Source organism: Vombatus ursinus, unplaced genomic scaffold (assembly GCF_900497805.2).
Source record: "Vombatus ursinus unplaced genomic scaffold, bare-nosed wombat genome assembly UNPS02014818.1, whole genome shotgun sequence".
Taxonomy (NCBI): Eukaryota; Metazoa; Chordata; class Mammalia; order Diprotodontia; family Vombatidae; genus Vombatus; species Vombatus ursinus.
In genome coordinates this window covers 73943326-73962695 of record NW_020954596.1, presented here as the reverse complement: position 1 = coordinate 73962695, position 19370 = coordinate 73943326, and the positions used below count along the sequence as shown (strand labels likewise).

The 19370-nt window shown below is 35.7% G+C and overlaps 1 protein-coding gene across 1 annotated transcript in view; it reads left to right on the top strand.

The window, feature by feature from the left end:
• Window positions 1-12833, top strand: part of TMPRSS11F (transmembrane serine protease 11F) — an 82185-nt gene extending 69352 nt beyond the window's left edge. Inside the window, exons 7-10 of the mRNA XM_027836413.1 lie at window positions 417-618; window positions 6348-6607; window positions 10276-10418; window positions 10917-12833. Coding sequence (XP_027692214.1) covers window positions 417-618; window positions 6348-6607; window positions 10276-10418; window positions 10917-11078 — 767 coding nt within the window. The 3' untranslated portion in view covers window positions 11079-12833. The remainder of the gene's footprint in view (window positions 1-416; window positions 619-6347; window positions 6608-10275; window positions 10419-10916) is intronic.
• Window positions 12834-19370: the final 6537 nt, after the last annotated feature.

Here is a 19370-nt window from a genome sequence, read left to right as displayed (position 1 = left end):
GCCTTAGACACTTAACACTTACTAGCTGTGTGACCATGGGCAAGTCACTTAACCCCTATTGTCTCACCAAAAAGCAAAAAAAAAAAAAAAAAAAAAAAGAGTGAGAAAGGTCAATTCTAAAAATCCTATCCTATCCAATATTAGAAAGGATTGTTCCCCAATTTTCTATTGATCAATAGAAAATACCATAAGGTGCTTTCCAAGGCCAAATACTATGTTGGGTTGACCTCTCTGGGCCTCCATTTCTTCACCTATAAAATGACAGGGTTGGACTAAGTCCCTTCAATTTCCAAATACATTTTAAGGGAGAAGGGCATAGAACTGACCAGATATGAGGCTGATGAATATAAATTAAATGCATATTGATGGATGTTTCTTTTTTGATGAAAATAAACTAATCAGTCTCACTGTGCTAGGTTGTGGGATACGTACGACCCCATCATCCTTGCCATTGACATCATCTTCAACAACTGAGAGGATAGTTATGGGAACTAAGGCTGCATTAGTGGGAGAGTGGCCATGGCAAGCCAGCCTCCAGTTAAGGGATTCTGGCCATCAATGTGGCGGCAGCTTGATCAGTAACACCTGGATTGTGACTGCAGCTCACTGTTTTCAGAAGTAAGTTCACAAAGGCTAAGGTACAGCAACTGTGACCTTCAGTAAGTTATTTTCTATTCAGGCCTCAGTTTTCCCATCTCTGAAATGAGGGGCTTGGATCAGATTCTCTTAGATCTCAAATAGTTCTAACAATCTATGACTCTATTACTTGTCTCTTATCATCATTATCTGATACCCATTGGGTGGGTAAAGAATAGAAAATCTTATCATCTCTACATGTACCTTCTATTCCAGCCAAATTGGTCTCATTTTTCCTTGCATGTAGTATGGTCACTCTTCCAGTCCTACTCTTCCTCCTCCATACTACTTTCCTCCCTTCCCAAAAAGCCTTTTTCTCCTCCTTTTCTAAAGACTCTTATAGCACTTTAGTTGTTCCTTTCTTATGACTGGTAGAGCAGAGGTACAGCGGTATTACCTCCCCTGTTAAATTACAAAGTCCCTGAGGACTGAAAAAGCATTAAAAACAGTTCTTGGTATAGTACTATACACATACTAGAGTCTCAGTAAATATTTACTTACTATATAATTTTGAAGATAACTTGGTTGACACAAATCTGGGAGGGATAGCTAACATATTGGATTACAGAAACAGGATCAGTAAAAATCCTCACAACTTGTATGAATTGATGAGTAGGAAAATAATATACACATTATGACAATGTAAATGAAAAGAATAACAATGATAAAATTGAAATGAAATGCTGTGATATTTAATGACTAAGCTTGTCTCCAGTGAGGAGAAATAATACTTTTCCCTCTCTTTGCAGAGATAGAGGATTATGGGTGTGTAATACTGTATCTTATGTGAATTGGTTGACTAGATTGATACATTAGTTAGTTGTACTGAATTTTTTCCCTCTTTTTAAATTCTTTGCTATAAAGGATATCTCATCGAGAGGGAGAGGAAGAAAGATATATCAGAAAATAAAGTTGATGTAAAAAGAAAAGAAGAGCAACTAGTTGGCACAGTGGAAAGAGCACTGAGTTTAGAATCGAGAAGACTCATCTTCCTGAGTTCAAATTGAGCTTCAGACACTTATTAGCCATGTGACCCTGGACAAGTCACTTAACCTTGTTTACCTTAGTTCCTCATCCGTAAAATGAGCTGGAGAAAAACATGTAAACCACTCCAGTATCTTTGCTAAGAAAATCTCAAATGGGGTCATGAAAAGTCAGACATAACTGAAATAACTAAACAGCAACAAAAAAGAAGAATTTTTTTTAAAAAAAGCTGTTGATAGGCTCAAACACTGCTTCAATTTAAATAATATTGAGTGTAATATAGATATATGTAAATTAATACCCTGAGGTTCAAAAATAAGTTTCACTAGTACAAGATAGGGGGGTCAGAAATTCTTTAAAATGATCTGAGGGTTTTAATGGACAATAATGTTAATGTAAATCTATAATACGATCAGGCACCCAAGAAAGCAAATGATATCTTATTTTCCACTCAGAAAAGCTTAGCACTCAGGAATACATAAGTTTGCTATTTTCTGCCCTGATCAGACCACATACAGAGTACTGTGTTCTTTTTACTTGACTTTTCATATTCACTAAAAGGACATTGTTTTAATTTTTTAATGGGGATGTTAGAGGGAGAGAAAATAGATGTTTTGTTAATGAAAAAATAAAATTTAATTTTAAGCAATGTTCATGTACTAGAGTTATGTCAGGCAATTATAAGCAATAGTGAGTTCTGTGATAATAGTCCAGTTCTGATAAAATTTATTGGTTGAGTTCTGGATATTTTGAGATTTCTACTTATAGTTTAGGGATTTGTCATGTTAATCCATGAGAGATAGCAAAAGTGTGTGTGTGTATGTATGTATGTATATGTATGTGTATATATGTGTATATGTGTAATTCTATATATATATAAATTCTAGTTACAAGGTCATGGCTTGCTAGGCATTTAATAGGTATATAAATTTTATCAACTCTAATGATATGTTACACAGTTTAAACAATTTCCTTGCCTGATCTACAATTATCACTAAATCTAGCCTCCTTAAGTATTAGAATATAAATTATTCTTAGCAGGGGCTATTTCTTTCTTTGTATTTGCATTTCCAGCATCTCGGTGAGTGCCTAGAACACAGTAAGTGCTTAATAAATACTTATTGGTTGATTGATGGATAACCTTCTCTAATTTGTCAGTGACTTGGTCCTGAACTGCCATCTTAAACCCAGGAATCTTCACAAGCAAATCCACATGATTCAGTAATTTATTTGAGGGATCTCTGTCATTAGATTATTAGTAAATTCATGCAGATATTGCCCACAGAAGGAGTTTTGAATCCATTCTTGGATTTTAGTAATTTCATAGGCTTCATTTACAGTTAAATTACTTTCAGTTACATGCAGCAAATCCAATGGTGGGTGCCTGTTTTAAGCCTTGCCTGCTGCTTGGTGAAGTGGTAACTATTCTCAAAATATTTCTGTAGGTCAGAGATTCTCAAAGCATGGTCTACGGACCTTTGAAGATGTCTGAGACCCTTTCAAGAGATTTGGGAGATCAAAGCTATTCTCATAAAAATATTTTGATGTTATTTGGCTTTTAGAATACTTCCCTCTTTTACAATTATATATCTGTGTGAAGTCAGATTTTCCTCATATGCAGCTTCAATCAAAGCAACTTATCACAAGTTGAATGCAGAAACAGATATAAGAATCTAGCTGTCTCCTATTAAGCCAGACATTAAAGAAATTTGCAAAAATATGTAAAACAAAGCCACTCTTCTATTTTTTTTTTTTGCTTTGGAAAATACAGAGGCTTTTTTGGCAACTTTTTTTATGTTAATGTGCAATGAATTATTATTATTATTATTGTAAAAATATTTGTTAAAATTTACCATCTTTAATTTCCAATAAGGTAAATATTGATAGACATAACCCACATAAAGAAAGATAAAAGCATTTATTAAGCACTTACAGTCAGACATTGTGCTAAAGTGCTTTAAAAATATTATCTCATTTGATTTTCATAATAACCCTGAGAGGTAGATTTTACCATTTTCCCCATTTTATGTTGAGGAAACTGAGGCAGAGATTAAGTGACTTGCCCAGGATTACACAGCTATTAAGTGTCTGAGGCCTGATTTGAATGCATATATTCCTGACTTGGGGACCATTGTTCTACCGACTGTATCACCTAGCTGTCTCTAAAAAAGGTTCTTCATAGTCTTCAATTATTTTTAAGAGTGTAAAGTTGTCCACAGACCAAAATTGTTTGAGAATTGTAGCTGTAGGTTTTTCATATGCTTTAATAATTTCTATCAATCCTCATTTCTCTCTCTCTCTCTCTCTCTCTCTCTCTCTCTCTCTCTCTCTCTCTCTCTCTCTCTCTCTCTCTCTCTCTCTCTCTCTCTCTCTCTCTGTCTCTCTCTCTCTTTCTCTCTCTCTCTCTCGGTAAGGAAGTATTGCTACTTCCAGGATCTACATGAAACGATATATATAAATGGACTTAAATAGTGCCTGGTATATAGCAGACAGCATATAAATGCTTATCCTTCCTTCCTTCTTCCCTAATGGTGATGGGTCCTATATTTTGATATTATTGTAGGGAGTTTTATGAGGATCCCTTCCAGCTCTGTTGCGGTCCGTTTTAGGGTTCCAAAAATTTATTATTGTTGAATCTTTTTAGTCATGTCCAATTCTTTGTGATCCTATTTGGGGTTTTCTTGGCAAACATAGTGGAGTGTTTATCATTTCCTTCTCCAGCTCATTTGACAGATGAGGCAAACACGGTTGAGTGATTTGCCCGGGGTCACACAGCTAGTAAGTGTTTTAGTTCAAACTCATCAAGATGAGTCTTCCTGATTCTCAACTCAGTGCTCTACCCACTGTACCACCTTGCTTCCCCATTGTTGTTGTTAACCTCTACAAAATTCTTATTTTGATGTCTCTTTGCATTTTAGAGGGTCCAGAAAATCATTCTTGTTTCTAGAACTATTTTCTTTTCCAGTGGAACACTTTAGCAATTCTTATCAAGAAGGAAGGCTTCACGTAAAGGCCTGGTGGCAGATTGTACATTTGGTGTGTGAGGATCATACTAACTATATTCAGAAAAGCTCATCACCAGATTAACTGTAGGGGGATTTTTTTTGGTGGGGGGGGGCAATAGCAATTCATAAAGATTACCGACCATTGATTTTAGAAAAAAACATGGAAAGACTTAGATTTATGAAGGAAGATGCTATCCACCATTGGAATATAACCCACACCAGTAGAGGGAATATCCATACTGATCTTTTAAGTATTGCAAAAATATTATTAGATGATTATATTCTACTTTATGGCAGTCAAAAAATCTTAATGCTGTAATGAATGTTTAAATATAGCACTTAATGCTATAGTGAAAAAACTGGACTAAGTTTATGGACACATAGGCTGGAGAACCAGCTCTATCACTAAATAAATATAAGGCCTTGGGCAAGTTTCTTCTTCTTTTTATGCCTTAATTGTTTTCTTTTTATCTCCAAGGTCTCTTTTTAAGTCACAAAGTTATATGTACTGATACCTCTACTTTTTAAAAAATTTCATTTATTTTATTTTGGACTTAACAAATAAAACAAGCATTTCTGTAACAGAATAGAAACAAAAAAGATGATTGTATGTGAAACTGCAAATCTACTGTGTACAACTTGCTATTTCATTTAAATATATAATAAAGTTATCATGTAACTTTCTTTTTTTCCCTTTTTTTCTCTGCCTCACCTACCCTGGAGATGGCTGCCATTAAATACAAATATGTATAAATACACACACACACACACATACACACATATATAGATAGATGTAATCATTCTATACATACTTCTATTTATCAGTTCTTTCTCTGGATGCAGGTAGCCTCTTCCTTAATAGGTTCTTTGTAGTTAATTTGAGTATTTATAGTAGTTAAAATGACTTAGTCACTCAAAGTTGTTCTTAATATGATATTGCTATTATCGTATACAACATTCTCTTGGTTCTGCTCATTTCACTCTTCATTATTTCATGCAATTCTATCCATATTTTTCTAAGATCATTGAGCTCATAATTTCTCATGGCACAGAACTATTCCACTGCTTGTTCAGCCATTCCCCAATTGATGGGCATCCCTGAAACTTCTAGTTCTTTGCCACCACAAAGAGAGCTGCTATTACTATTAGAACATATAAGTTCTTTTCCTTTTTCCCTAATCATCTTTGGAAACAGACCTAGTAGTGATATTGCTTGGTCAAAGGGTATAGGCAGTTTAATAACTCTTTGGGTATAATTTCAAATTTCTTTCCAAAATAGTCAGATCAGTTCACATTTCCACCGAAAGTGAATTAGTGTCCTAATTTTTCCACATCCCTCTAACATTTATTGCTTTCTCTTCAATCATTTCTGCCAATCTGATATGTTTAAATGATATCTCAAAGTTGCTTTAATTTGCATTTCTCTAATCAATAATGATTTAGAGCAATTTTTTCATATGACTACAAATTATTTTGGTTTCTTCATTGAAAACTGCCTGTTTGTATCCTTTGACCATTTATCAATTGGGGAATGACTCATCTTCTTATAGATTTGATGAAGTTCTTTATATATTTGGTATGAAACCTTTATCAGAGAAACTATCTGTAAATTTCTGCCCCAATTTTCTGCTGCCCTCCTGATCTTGTCTCTACTTTTTAAAGGTAAAGGTTAAACCTAGCATATTATTCAAAACATGACTTGTTCATTTAAATCTTTTGCAGAACTAAGAATCCAAGTCAATGGATTGTGACATTTGGAACAACCATCACACCACCTTTAGCAAAACAAAATGTTGACACAATTATTGTTCATGAAAAATACAACAACATTACACATGAAAATGATATTGCCTTGATGCAACTAGCTGAAAATGTTGAATATTCCAATGAGATCCAACGAGTTTGCCTCCCAGAATCTTATATAAAATTGCCACCTCAAACAAGTGTGTTTGTCACTGGATTTGGATCTGTAGTAGATGATGGTGAGTATTTTTAAAAATTGCATAGCTTAATTATGTACGGAGACCTAATGATTTGTCATAGGGAAAACACATTTAGATTCATCCTTTGAAGAGATGCACTCCACTCTAACAGAAGGTATATTGGACTTGAAGTACAGAGAGATCTAGGTTAATTCTCAGTCTTAGTTTCCTTATCTGTTAAATGAAATGATGATATTTATACTACCTACCACAGAGTTGTTGTAAGGTAAGCATTTTTTGAAACTTAAGCACTATATCCAAGTGAGCTATTATCCAAAATTGTTCATAAATTAGAGTAAAGCAATCAAAGTTATACTTTGAGAGTACCAGGGATTCACCTAATAACATGATGGCCCATTGCACTGTATGTGTCAAGGTCTCTGGCAATCTGACTACCAAGGACCCATAAGACCCTTTGCATGTACCTGACCGAGAAAATAGGGAGGGGCCATTAGGTACAAAGATGTACCTATGAAAGACCTTGTATTGAAGAATCCACTCAGACCCTTTGCAGTTTTCTATGGCTAAGATATCATTCAGGCAGCATACAGTAGTACCCCTTTTAGTTCTGGGTCTTTTGTGTTTTATCTATGACCTATTCCTCCAAGCTTTATTTTTTTCAATGACAGTCTTTCTAAAAATTCTCTAAAGAGGATCCCCTTAACACTCTGAAAGTTTTCTTTTTGTCCTCTTAGAATTTTAGAGGGTTCAAATTAACATAAGTTGCCTATCATTGTCCATTATTTTCATTACATGATATCTCATTTTCAAATCATTCATAACTCAAATAATGCATTTTATCCTTATGTTGGTGAAAAAAATAGGAGACAAATCTTAGAGTGCAATTTATACATAGTACCTTCTAGTTACTTCGATGAGAATACCTATTCCACAGAAAATTTTCTCGGTCCATAATTATCTAGAAGTGCAATTTCAAATTTTTAGACATTGAGCTTTCCATTTTAATTTAAAAAATATTCATGGACTTCGACATCATAGTAGTTGTATTCACACTACATATTTTGTTGTAATTAAATAAAAATCAAAATGACAATGTTTAATACACATATGAATTTGTGGACCTTTCTAATAACTTAACTGTTCCCCAAGAGCTTACAGGTTAGGAACTACTCAAATAGATCATCTCCAAGATTTCCTCCAGCTCTAAATTTGATGATTCTGTGTTTTTCCTAGTGGCTCAGGAGATAATTTGGCATACTTTGAGTGTGGTTCAGTATTAAAGACAAGGTGATTAATACTCACATCTTCTAACTCCCTTAGTGGATGCCTAGGTTTCTAAACTAATAAATCTCATGTAGGTCTTCTCTTCTCTTCTCTTTCCTTAAAGTTGTCCCCCAATAACTTCCTTTCCCCATCTTTTTTGCCTATCTTTCCATTATAACTTGCCTAACTTGTGTCCCTTACTTCAAACTCTGTTCTCTTCTCCAGAAAAAAAAAAAGAATTTTCTATATCAATTAAAATCACCTACCACTTCTGATTACCTACTTTGTGTCCCATTGCTGCTGGGGTACAAGTATTGGGATACACTTTCATGTATACAAGAAAAAGAGAGTACTTCATCCCTGTCCAAAAAGTAGTCTATACATCAAAACAACTCCAACACATTTCATTTCACTTTACTCCCTCTCACCAACTAATCCATTGCCAAGCAGATTAGAAACCAAGCCTTGAAGGATTCAAATATTTCTTGTCGGATACTCCTGTGTGATACTCCAGAGGCCCCCACTGTTCAGATTAGTGATTGCCTCAGTTATCCTTTGCATTTAGAATTGACTTCAAATAACTTTTCACTCCTCAGCTGCCATCCTCCACACCCCTTTTTCCTTTATTGTAGTTAACAACTACAATAAAATCAACTCTATTGTCACTCTTGGAAAGGATCTGTCAATCTTACCAAACTAAAACATCCCTCCTAGCTACTACTCTGCTTTGTGTGTTGTCTCTCCTTTTGTAAACTCTGAGAGAAGACAAGGGCCATCTCGCCTTTTGTATGTGAATCTTCATTGTCTTACACAGTGCTTGGTGCATGGTAATGCATTTAATAAATGCTTTTTCATCTACTCATATCATCTAGTTAAGGAGACAAATTGAAATGCTACAGCTAGTTGTGGTGGTAGCAGAAGAGAGAGGGAGGAGTAGGAAGGAAATGAAGAGAGAGGAAGATTTATGAAGGTGATTTGAAGGTTTTGGAAATGTGAAAAAGCCCAGAATTTGGAGAGGGAATTTAGAGAGGGAAAACTAAGGAGGACTCAATGAAAAAGTTGAAGGAGAAGGAAAAGGAGAAGGATTTTTATCGACAGAGAATGGTCAGAGCTAAATGAAGAGGACCTGAGTGGAAGAAAAAGGAATTGAGCTGAAGGAGTATGAGAAAAAGAAAAAAGACTCAAGCAAAAGGATCTAAGGAAGAGAAAGAACACCAGGAGACAGTGAAGTCCCAAGGGGTAGAAAAACATGTTCTGAGTGATAGAAACTAAACTGAAAAAAAGGATTTAGAGAAGGAGAAAAAGGACTAGAGCAGAAGGACTTGAAGAGGAGAAATAAGAGTTAAAAGAAGATGGGAAAACTTAAAAAGGACTGATAAAAGGAAGAGGAGAAAAGAAATTCAAGCAGAAGATAGTTGATAAGATAATAAAGGGGTGGCTTCACAAGAGCATGGTTGCCAAAATTTTAACAAGGTGCTAACAAGGAGAGATGAAAAGGGAATGCTATCCTTTTGAAAAAAATAGAAAAATGGGAAAGGGGGACTAGAAAATAAAATGAATTAATTTGGCAGGCCTGGTTGAATGGTTGTATCCAATAAGTAGTCACAAATGGCTCTTTTTCAAATTAGAACTTGGTCTCCAATCAAGTGCCACAAGGATCTTTACTTTTCAATATTTTTAACTCTGGATTTACATAATAGATAGATAGTATGTCTATCAAAATTTCAGAGGTGGGAGGGATGGCTAACACACTTGATGGCAGTCAAGTTTCAAAAATTTATTGACATTCCAAAATATTATGCTAAATTAAATAAGATGAAATTTATCATTATCATTATTATTATTACTGTTTTATTATTTTTATTAATAGTTAACATTTATATCATACTTTAAAGTTGGCAAAGTATTTTGCTCATATTATTTTATCCTCACAATAACCCTGCTATTTGCTAGGGATAAACGTAAAGTTTCATCATTTGATTCAAAAAATCAACTTCATAGGTTTAGTAGATACAGTGAGATGAAAGTTCAAGAGAAAAAGCTCTAAGGGCTTGAGTACACTGTATGCAGGCTTACTAAGTAAAAAGTTTGATATCATTCCCAAGAAAGTTAATGTGATCTTGAGTTATATTAAGTAAACCACACCATCCAATAGCCCCCTTATACTGTGGTCAGTCCTCATCTAAAAAGTTCTGGTCATCTCACAAATGTCAGTTGTTATTAAGATATATTGATGATTATGATGATGATGTTGATGATATAAAGTTACATTTGTTCATACATATACATGGCTCCCCCTATCCACGTTTTTATGGCATGAAAAAATGAATACTGAACAATATTCAAATAACCTTAATAAATTGATTCAGACATTTGATGATGCCTTTGCCTGTCTTGGCTACATATACAATGATGTGCCAGCTAAAGGCTTTTTGTGTTTGTAGGACCAACCCAAAACCATCTTCGTCAAGCCAGAGTGGAAATCATTAGTACTGACATGTGTAACAGAACAGATGTGTATAATGGTCTTATTAAAAAAGGAATGCTGTGTGCTGGATACATGGAAGGAAAAGTTGATGCTTGTAAGGTAGGTTTGGTGTTAACATTAAGCACTTTTAGACAGATATTTAGTTTCCAAAGTTCTCAAGCACTACTCTACAGAACTATGAACTATATTCACTTGTCTAAGGATAAATTGTCTCATTTAAACAGAGATCAATCTTAAACACTTATAAAATGAAGTCAACTTTTGAAGAAAACAAAATTTGAAGGATGGTTTCCCTTATGTTCTCACAAACTAAAATTAATTTTATATTAATGAACAAACATTGTTCTTTAACAATTCAGAGATAACATTCAAGTGCTCTAAGTACCAAATAGTACAGTTGATTCATCCAACTGAATGATAGTGTCCCATTGCAAGATTTACTCACAAGTTATGGAAGCAATCTGTAACATTATGTTCAGCTTTAGTTCAATTTCAATATTCCTCCTTTCAGTAGGAAAGAAGTACTTGAAATTATTTTGATTCTATTAAAATGTAATACACTACTGGATATTTATCTACTTATTTATTTTTCCCCAGGGTGATTCTGGTGGACCCCTGGTGTATCCTGATCACCACGATATCTGGTACCTTATTGGAATAGTGAGTTGGGGAGAATCATGTGCTCTTCCCAAAAGACCTGGAGTCTACACTCAAGTGACTCAGTATCGGAACTGGATTAACTCAAAAATTGGTCTCTAATGCAAAATCTTCAGTTGAGTGAAATGAGTGAGTTGTGTATAAGTAATATTCATCTGAAACTCCAATATCATATGAATTTTCACCTGCATATGAAGACATCATGAATCACAAAAGACTCATATTGATTTATTATTCTCCACCTTGCTGCACATATATATCACTTATATTTTTCCTACCATGAGGAAAGTGGAAGCTATAATGACAGATAAAGCAAAGCCACTAATAAAGAAAAGACCTTTCTAATATGATTTTTAAAATAAGTTTTACTAATGACTTTCATTTTTACATCAGAGTCATTCTCAAATTTATCATTACTACCCCCCATATTGGACCCATTCTTATAACAATGAAAAACAATTTAGAAAGTCAGCATATAAAGTTAATGTCTCTGACCATACATTCAACATTCTGCTCCCATAGACCCCATATCTCTCTACTAAGAAAGACCTCTCTGATATTATTTTACTTCTTAACTATATTTATAAACTTTTTTTCTCCATGGTAAAGAAAGAGGATATTTTTCTTTAGGATACTAGGGAGATTCCAACATTATATAGCAATTCTTCACACTTCCTGATTTTTATAATAAATATAATCACTCTATTTATGGCTGCAGATGATAGATAGTGCCATTTCTTCTAGGAACACAGTAACTGAATTTTATTACTTATTTACACTATCTTTTAGTGGTAGAGTATAGGGGTTGATACATTAAAAACTGGAAATCTTCTCCAAGTCCAACACCCAAAGGACAGAATCTTAACCATTATGCTATTGGACTTGCCATTTAATAATTATCTGAAGCTGTAATATACCATTTACATTTATATATGGGGCACAGAGCATCTATTTACTACGTTGGTACTCATCCTGCATACTGCAATAAGAAGCACATCATTACTTGGAGGTAAAGTTGAAAAAATGAGAAAAGATGGCTTAGTGCTAGATGCATCTGAAGAATCTTGGAAATAACAGTGTGGATGAACAAAAGAAAGATGTTGAAGAAAAGATGTGCCTCAGGCTAATTGATGGTTGGCTTCAAAAGCTCTTTTTGAATGTGTGTTTTTAAGTATGATTGAAGACGGGAAAGATTATCTTCCCAGATCACTAAAGATCTGGGTCAAGGTATGGTGATCAGTGTTCTATTATGTCTGCTATTAATAGTTTTTCCACTTTCCATCAACATAGAGAGTCAGCCTAGATCTAAAGGAAAAATTCAGTGATTCTTAGACAAGAGAGTCAGGATTCATTAACATAAATAGGCTGACATTTTGGGATTACATGTAGTACAAATTCTTCTTCATGTGCTTCATTTAACACAACTTGAAATAATTTGCCTAAACATGTTCCTTCCCAAAACCATATAATTGACTATTTTTTCATTTCATTTGCAAAAACTAGAGAGACTCCTATAGTTTTGCAGTGATTTGTACATCTTGTTACCATGTTTCAAAGAATTTCCCCCCTCCCAAAAAAAAGATTTCATGAGATTATAAGATTTACTGCCTTCAACAGCAGCAGGGGGCTCCAGATATATTTGTGCTCAACTCAGGGACTAATGTGCAAAGCACAAATCTCTTGTAGCTGTGAATTACCGATGAAGTGTCTGATTTCTGTTTTTCATTTTTTTGTCCTGATCTCCCTTCATTCCCAGTTACCAGCACTCTCTCTTTCCTGACATTATCTTGTATTTATTTCTTATCTGTGTACATTTACATCCCCCCAAACACACACCCAGTAGAATGTAAGCTTTTTGAGAGCAGGCAATACTTAATTTTTTTTTTGTTTCAGAAACAAACACATAACACAGTGCCTTGTACATAGTAAGAAGTTTAAAATGCTTGTTGAATCAATTTGAAATATCCAGGGTTATTGACAAAGCCTCAGTCAGCAACTCCTGCAGATGCTGCCAATTTTTATTAGTTTTTTTTTTTCAAAGTCGCCATATATGAGAAAGACAGAAAATTGAACAAAATCCCAAAATGATTACTATTTACCTGAAAGTAGTAACTAGATTTGGGAAGAGACATTCCTATTGTATCTTCATTTAATTGAGATGTTATTTCCTGAATTTTATGTGAAGAACAGGTAACAGTAAAAAGAGAGAGACAGTGTGCTGTAATGGCTAGAGCACTAGCCTTGGAGTCAGTAAGACCTGCCTCTGACATATTGGCTAGCTGTGTGAACATTGGCAAGTCACTTAATTTCCTTAATTTCTCATTTCCAGAAGCAATTCTTTAAGACTACAAATTTAAAAAACAAACTATTAGTGATCTGCACTGGTGGAGGGAGTTTCATCAAAGAAATCATAGTTCTATATCAAAACAAATAGAGCAGCTGAATACCACTAGGGGAAGCAAGTCAAATACAAAATAAAATTCTCCTATCTTTTGCAGACGAAAACTCCCAAAATTTTCTGGGCAATCTCTATGGCATTTGACACATATTTGATTTATGATTAAATACGTTTATACTATCCCCAGGCTTCTCAGATATTAAGAAAAAATGATCAAGGTGCTTTTGGAAATTTCCAGTTTGCTCAGTTTCTATACTAGACTTACCATATATTCTATTATAATCATTCTGATTCTCACTCAGGATTTTCATTTTAGTAAGATTGATATTTTATCAGTCTGTGAAATGAGCTTATTTTTCTCCCTAAAGGTATTATAGTTTTTTTATTTATATAAGCCCATTCCTTAATTCAATTCAATTTAATTGTATTTGGGAAGTGACCACAAAAGTTGAAGGCATAAGTCTCAGCATTGCTAAGTTGGCTGTGCATCACAGGTGCATCACTGGCCTCTTCCATTCTAGTACCAGTTTGGTCTCTACTTCATTGAATAGACTTTTACAACTTATTGTATAAGATATCAATCTTTTAATCTCACTGCCTCTGTCTGTTGAATGATATACTGGCCTACCTCACAGGGATGTTGTGAGGTTTAACTTACATGAATCTGCTTGTCTTTGAGTGTTTGGATAAAAGCTATTATCAAAATGCAAAGTCTATTACTGGAAACTGTTAGCAATGCAAAGGGTGACTTTCTGTCACCAAATGTATTAATATTTTAATGTAGTTTTTATACAGTTGTCCATATTTTTATTTATGTAGGGTGTTGCTTTGTATATTTTACAAATATATTTATGGTAACAAAATGCCTGGGCTTTGTCTCTTGTGTGATGAATCATATTCCCATTCTGAAATTTTAGAAAGCCATGCTATAATTTTTCTAGTTCACTGTTTCTGGAAATTAGAGTAAGTAATGAAACACATAATTCCTATGGAATTGTAATGGAATTTCTCTTGGTAACCAAAGAGCTCGCTGTGTGCTGTGCTAAAAATAAGATCAATTCAAATGATTCTGCTACATCCTACCAGTGTGACCTTGGGCAAGTTTTTTCACTTCTCCAAGCTCCAGTTTTCTCATCTGTAAAATGAAGTTGGATTAGAAAGCCTCTATGATCTCTTCATGATCGAAATATGTGATTCTAATACCACTCTACCCATTGCAAAAGCCCAATATTCTGCATCCTTTCCTCTCTTTTTGTGGAAAGGTAATGTGGGACAGCAGTCTCTTCTGGATATCTGCAAAATGAGAACACTATGAGAACAAAATGAGAACCTTTGCTGTAGACGATGAAATCGGGAGTTAACAAACCAGAGCGTGTAAAAATTCCAAAAGATTTTAGAGACCACACAGCCCTAACTTTAATGGCTGAGGCTACTGAGGCCTAGACAACACAAGTAAGGTGACTCATCTGAGGACATGCAGTAAGTTAAGAATAAAACCAGGACTTAGAACTCAGGTGTCCTAAACAGAGTCAGCATTAATGTTAGGCAAGATAGCTACCAAGGATACAATAGGAAGGAAGGCATAAGAGGCAATTTTAAACACCATTTTAAATAAGCATCTTAAAGACCAGAAAATTATAATCTCTAGGGCGTGCAAGTATTTATTTTCTGGTCAGTTAAGTTACAAGCATTACAGAGAAACCTCAAAGACTGGTGGACCGTAACGAACCTTTGAAGGGCTGCAACGATGAGGGTAAACAGGCTTTATTTTAAAAAAAATCTGTCTGTAGAATACTACCCAGTTCAAAGAAAACAATAGAAATCTTTCTGTAAAATTACTCTTTGTTATGAAATATTTTGTTTGTGGAAAGAATAAAAGAGCTGGAAGTATAATGTGTATAGAGAAGACATTTGTCATCCAATCCAATGCACTACCTTCCTTTAGGGTCAAGATACTGACAATTTTAACTTATGTGCCTGCTGAGGTGCATTTGTTCCCTTTATCTTCATGTAATATTTCCAGATAATTGGGAAGATAAACATCATTTTAAAGTATAGATAACTCTAGATTTAAAAGTATGTTCTTTAAAAACTTGATTTAGGAAAATTGACTCATCCTGACCATTGGGCACAGTCCTTACTAGGACAAATCTCCAATATCAAAGCAAGCAAGGAAAATGAGTATCATTATTAGGTTACTGGCTTCCCAATGGATACTGAATGTTTCCCTGCAAATAAAAGAAATCTTTTTTTTCTTTTCTCACATCTTCTGGAAGTAAGAGAGGAAGGAAGGAAGGAAAGGAAAACATTTAAGTTCTTACTACATGCTGAAAGAAGCAGTTAGGTAGCTCGGATGTAGGACCTGATTCCTGCTTTAGATACTTCCCAGCTGTGTGACCCTGGGCAAGTCACTTAATCTTTCTGTGCTTTAGTTCCCTCAACTGTAGAATAGGGATAATAATAGCACCTAACTCACCGTTTTACTGAGGGAATCAATGAATTAACATATGTGAAGCTCACCAGAGCCATAACTAAAAAATGTTGGCGCCCAGGACAGATAGCCATTGCCCTAAGCCAGTAGTACGAAGTTGGGAGGGTGGCTCAAAATTCCCTCTCCCATCAGCTTTGTAATTCATACTGTGAAAATAATATCCCCCCCAAAAAAAATAAAGTAATGAAGAGAAAATCTGTTTGGGAGGGGGAGAATTAACTACTTTTTTGTGACTTTGGAGATAAAATCTCATAAATTGGAAAGAGCCTCATTGGTTCCATTTAGTAGAACACATAAGAATATATGGGTCATATATTCTTTCCAGGGGTAGGTAGGTGGTGCAGTGGATAGACAGCTTGGCCTGGAGTGAGGAAGACTCATCTTTCTGAGTTCAAACCTAGCCTCAGACACTTACTAGCTGTGTGACCCCAGACAAGTCACTTAACCTTGCTTGCCTCAGTTTCCTTATCTATAAGATAAGCTGTAGAAGGAAATGGCAAACCACTCCAGTATCTGCCAATAAAACCCCAAATGGGCTCATGAAGAGTTGGACATGATTAAAACAACTGAACAACAAAATATTCTTTCTACTCCACCTGAGAGACTTTGATGAGGCTCCCATCTGTGCGGGGTGTGGCAGGTGGCAGGAGATCATTACTTATCCTTGGTAGGAAAATGCTGCTTTTGAAGGGTTGGCAAGATGGATGTTTATTTGATTCCTTCATAAGGAGAAAAAGAATTTAGATAATCCATAATCCATAACTATCTAAGTGGACATTCATTTTAATCAGCCACATAGAATTTAATCTAATAGTGTCTCTGGCTTACAGTGCACTCCTGGGACTATTAGCCAATGACACCACCCATGCCCTGTACCCCTCATGCACACTCCCTCACCTGCTATGTCAAAGTTTAGTATCCTCTGGTCCTGAAAGGCCTTTAGAGGGAAATGCCATTTGTAAGAATTAAATTTTGATCATTTGAAATGTTATGATTCATCAAAATGGTTATCCCATTCACTGATGCTTATCATTGCTTCTCTGTAACATAAATTATTTCAGTTCTGCAAGGACTATATTAGGAAAAATAACTAAAATGAGTATGTACACCAGTAGCATTGAAAGAACTGTACTCTGTTCTATACATTATAGCCAATATTTGGTACTGTTGGATTTCCAGGACTACTGTGGTTCTGGTCCAAATTCCAGGGACCTTAGAGGCTTTAAAGCAGAGATATGTATATAAATGTTTAACAACTGAATCTCTGGGGGATGGAGGGAGTATGTATAATATACTTTTAAGTTTAATCTACATTATTAACATTTTCTCTATCATTTTCATAAGTCTAAAAAAAAAGCAAAACAACAAATCAAGACACAATTTGTAGCATTCACCAATTTCAGAGGTATAAATGCTGACATTGAAAATTTAGCAATCATCTCCTGAAAGCCAGCTCAAGGTGGCTTCAGTATACTCCTGCTCTTTAAATCTATACAACTCCTGGACTAAATTAATCATTCTCCCAAGAAGTATCTACTGGTACTATTAATCATGGCTGAGTTGTTAGGTAGCTCTCAAAGTCCAGTCCAAATGGCCCTGGAAGAGTCAGACAACAAATTCTCATTCATTTACCCCTCAGCTACTAAAAATTGGAGTTAGTCTTCACCTTGTGGGGATAAATTCAAAAAGAAATGTATCTTTGAAAACTTTGTGTAGTAGGAAGTTTTATTCTTGCATGAACTGGTTCCAGATTAACATGGGTGGCAGAAGGCCAACAAATTCTGACCCTTAGGCAGTATTTCATCTTTTTTCTAAGCCCTTGTCCACTTCTGAAACTAATTATTACCTTTAGGAAGGAAGGAAAGTATTACAGATTAAAATACAATTCATTGAGAATCAGGCCCAATTCTGCCACCAACTAGTGAGTCCTTGAGCAAATTTCTGTTATTGTTGTTGCTGTCATTCAGTCATTTAGTTGTGCCTAACTCTTCATGACCCTGTAGACCATACTGTCTAAGGGGTTTTCTTGGCAAAGACACTGGAGTGGTTTGCCATTTCCTTCTCCAGTGGATTAAGGCAAAAAAAACAGTTAATCGACCTATTCAGGGTCATGCAGCTAGTATGTGTCTGAAGCCAGATTTGAACCCAAATCTTCCTGACTCCAGACCCAGTGCTTTATCCAAAGCCCTTTGGCTGCCTCAATAATTTGAGCAAGTTATGCCACCTAATTTCTGTGGGCTTCAATTTCTTCAGGTGTTAGATGAAGAGGGTTGACCACTACAAGGTCGTTCCTCCAGGTCCAGCTGCCTTCAACCTAAACCTCTAGCCCCTTCCTTGCAGGGCCATAAGCATTGTCTTCTAAATCCTCCAGAAATTCCTACCCGTTCCTAGGCTTCTACTTCTTTGATGACGTCTGGCCCTGCCTTGGGTGTAGCATGTCCTCCTTAGGTGTGGTTACCTTTCTCCCCAGAGCTGAAGGAAAGTATACTCCAGGCTGGGAAGGGGTGGGGGAAAGCATCCTGTAGAAGCTGCCTAAAAAGAGTGGAGTGAAAGTGGTCTGCAAGTCTGGTGAGGTTGCACTGGCCCTGAAGAAAATGAGGCTTTAGTGGGGCTGTAAGCCCTAGGCTTCAGTCAAGGGCACCATGACTTCCATGAATTCCTGAAGCACAGGAAAGGCAGCAGATCAAGAGACTAAAAGGACAACAATCTGACCCTCCTGAAGCCAAGGCTGGGCCAGTATCTGTGTGAGAGGCTCTCCCTGCTATGTCTGATGCTCTGCCTGCCCTACCTGGGGCTCTCTTGAATCTGTGGCCCTGGTCCCAGCCCTGAACTTGAAACCATATCCAAATAACAAAGCACTTTGTGTGTATTTGGTGTGTGGGGCTGGGGACTGGGGGGGAGGGAGGGGAAAGGATGCAAACAAATGAATAATGAATAAACAAAAAAATGAAAAGGATATGGATTAAATGAGCTTTAAAGTCCTTACAACCATAAAAATACCAAGTTTTTGTGGAGGGGTTACAGCTATGATTTGAAGGTAGTAAAGGATGTGCTATAATAAGGAAACTTCTACCTGGGATATGGAGCAACTTGAATCTAGCCACAGTTAAAAGCTAAGAAAAAGTGAGAGGAGAGGTCATAAAAAGGAAAAACAGACTAGGACAGGGGACACAGAAGTGAGAGGTGACAATATATGGGTTGTGTACAATCTGCTGGCGAAAACCTTTGAAATCAGCGTCTAAATATTTGTGCGACAGCTCATAGTAGATAGAGTGTCCTGGAGTCAGGAAGACCTGGGTAAAAAATCTGGCCTCAGACACCTGCTAGCTGTGTGACCCTGGGCAAGTCATTTAAGCCTGTTTGCCTCGATTTCCTCATCTGAAAAATTATCTGAATAAGAAGATGGCAAAGCACTCCAGTATCTTTGGAAAGATAACTCCAAATGGGGTCATGAGAAATCAGACACAACCAAAATGATTGAACAACAACAACAAATACTAGTATT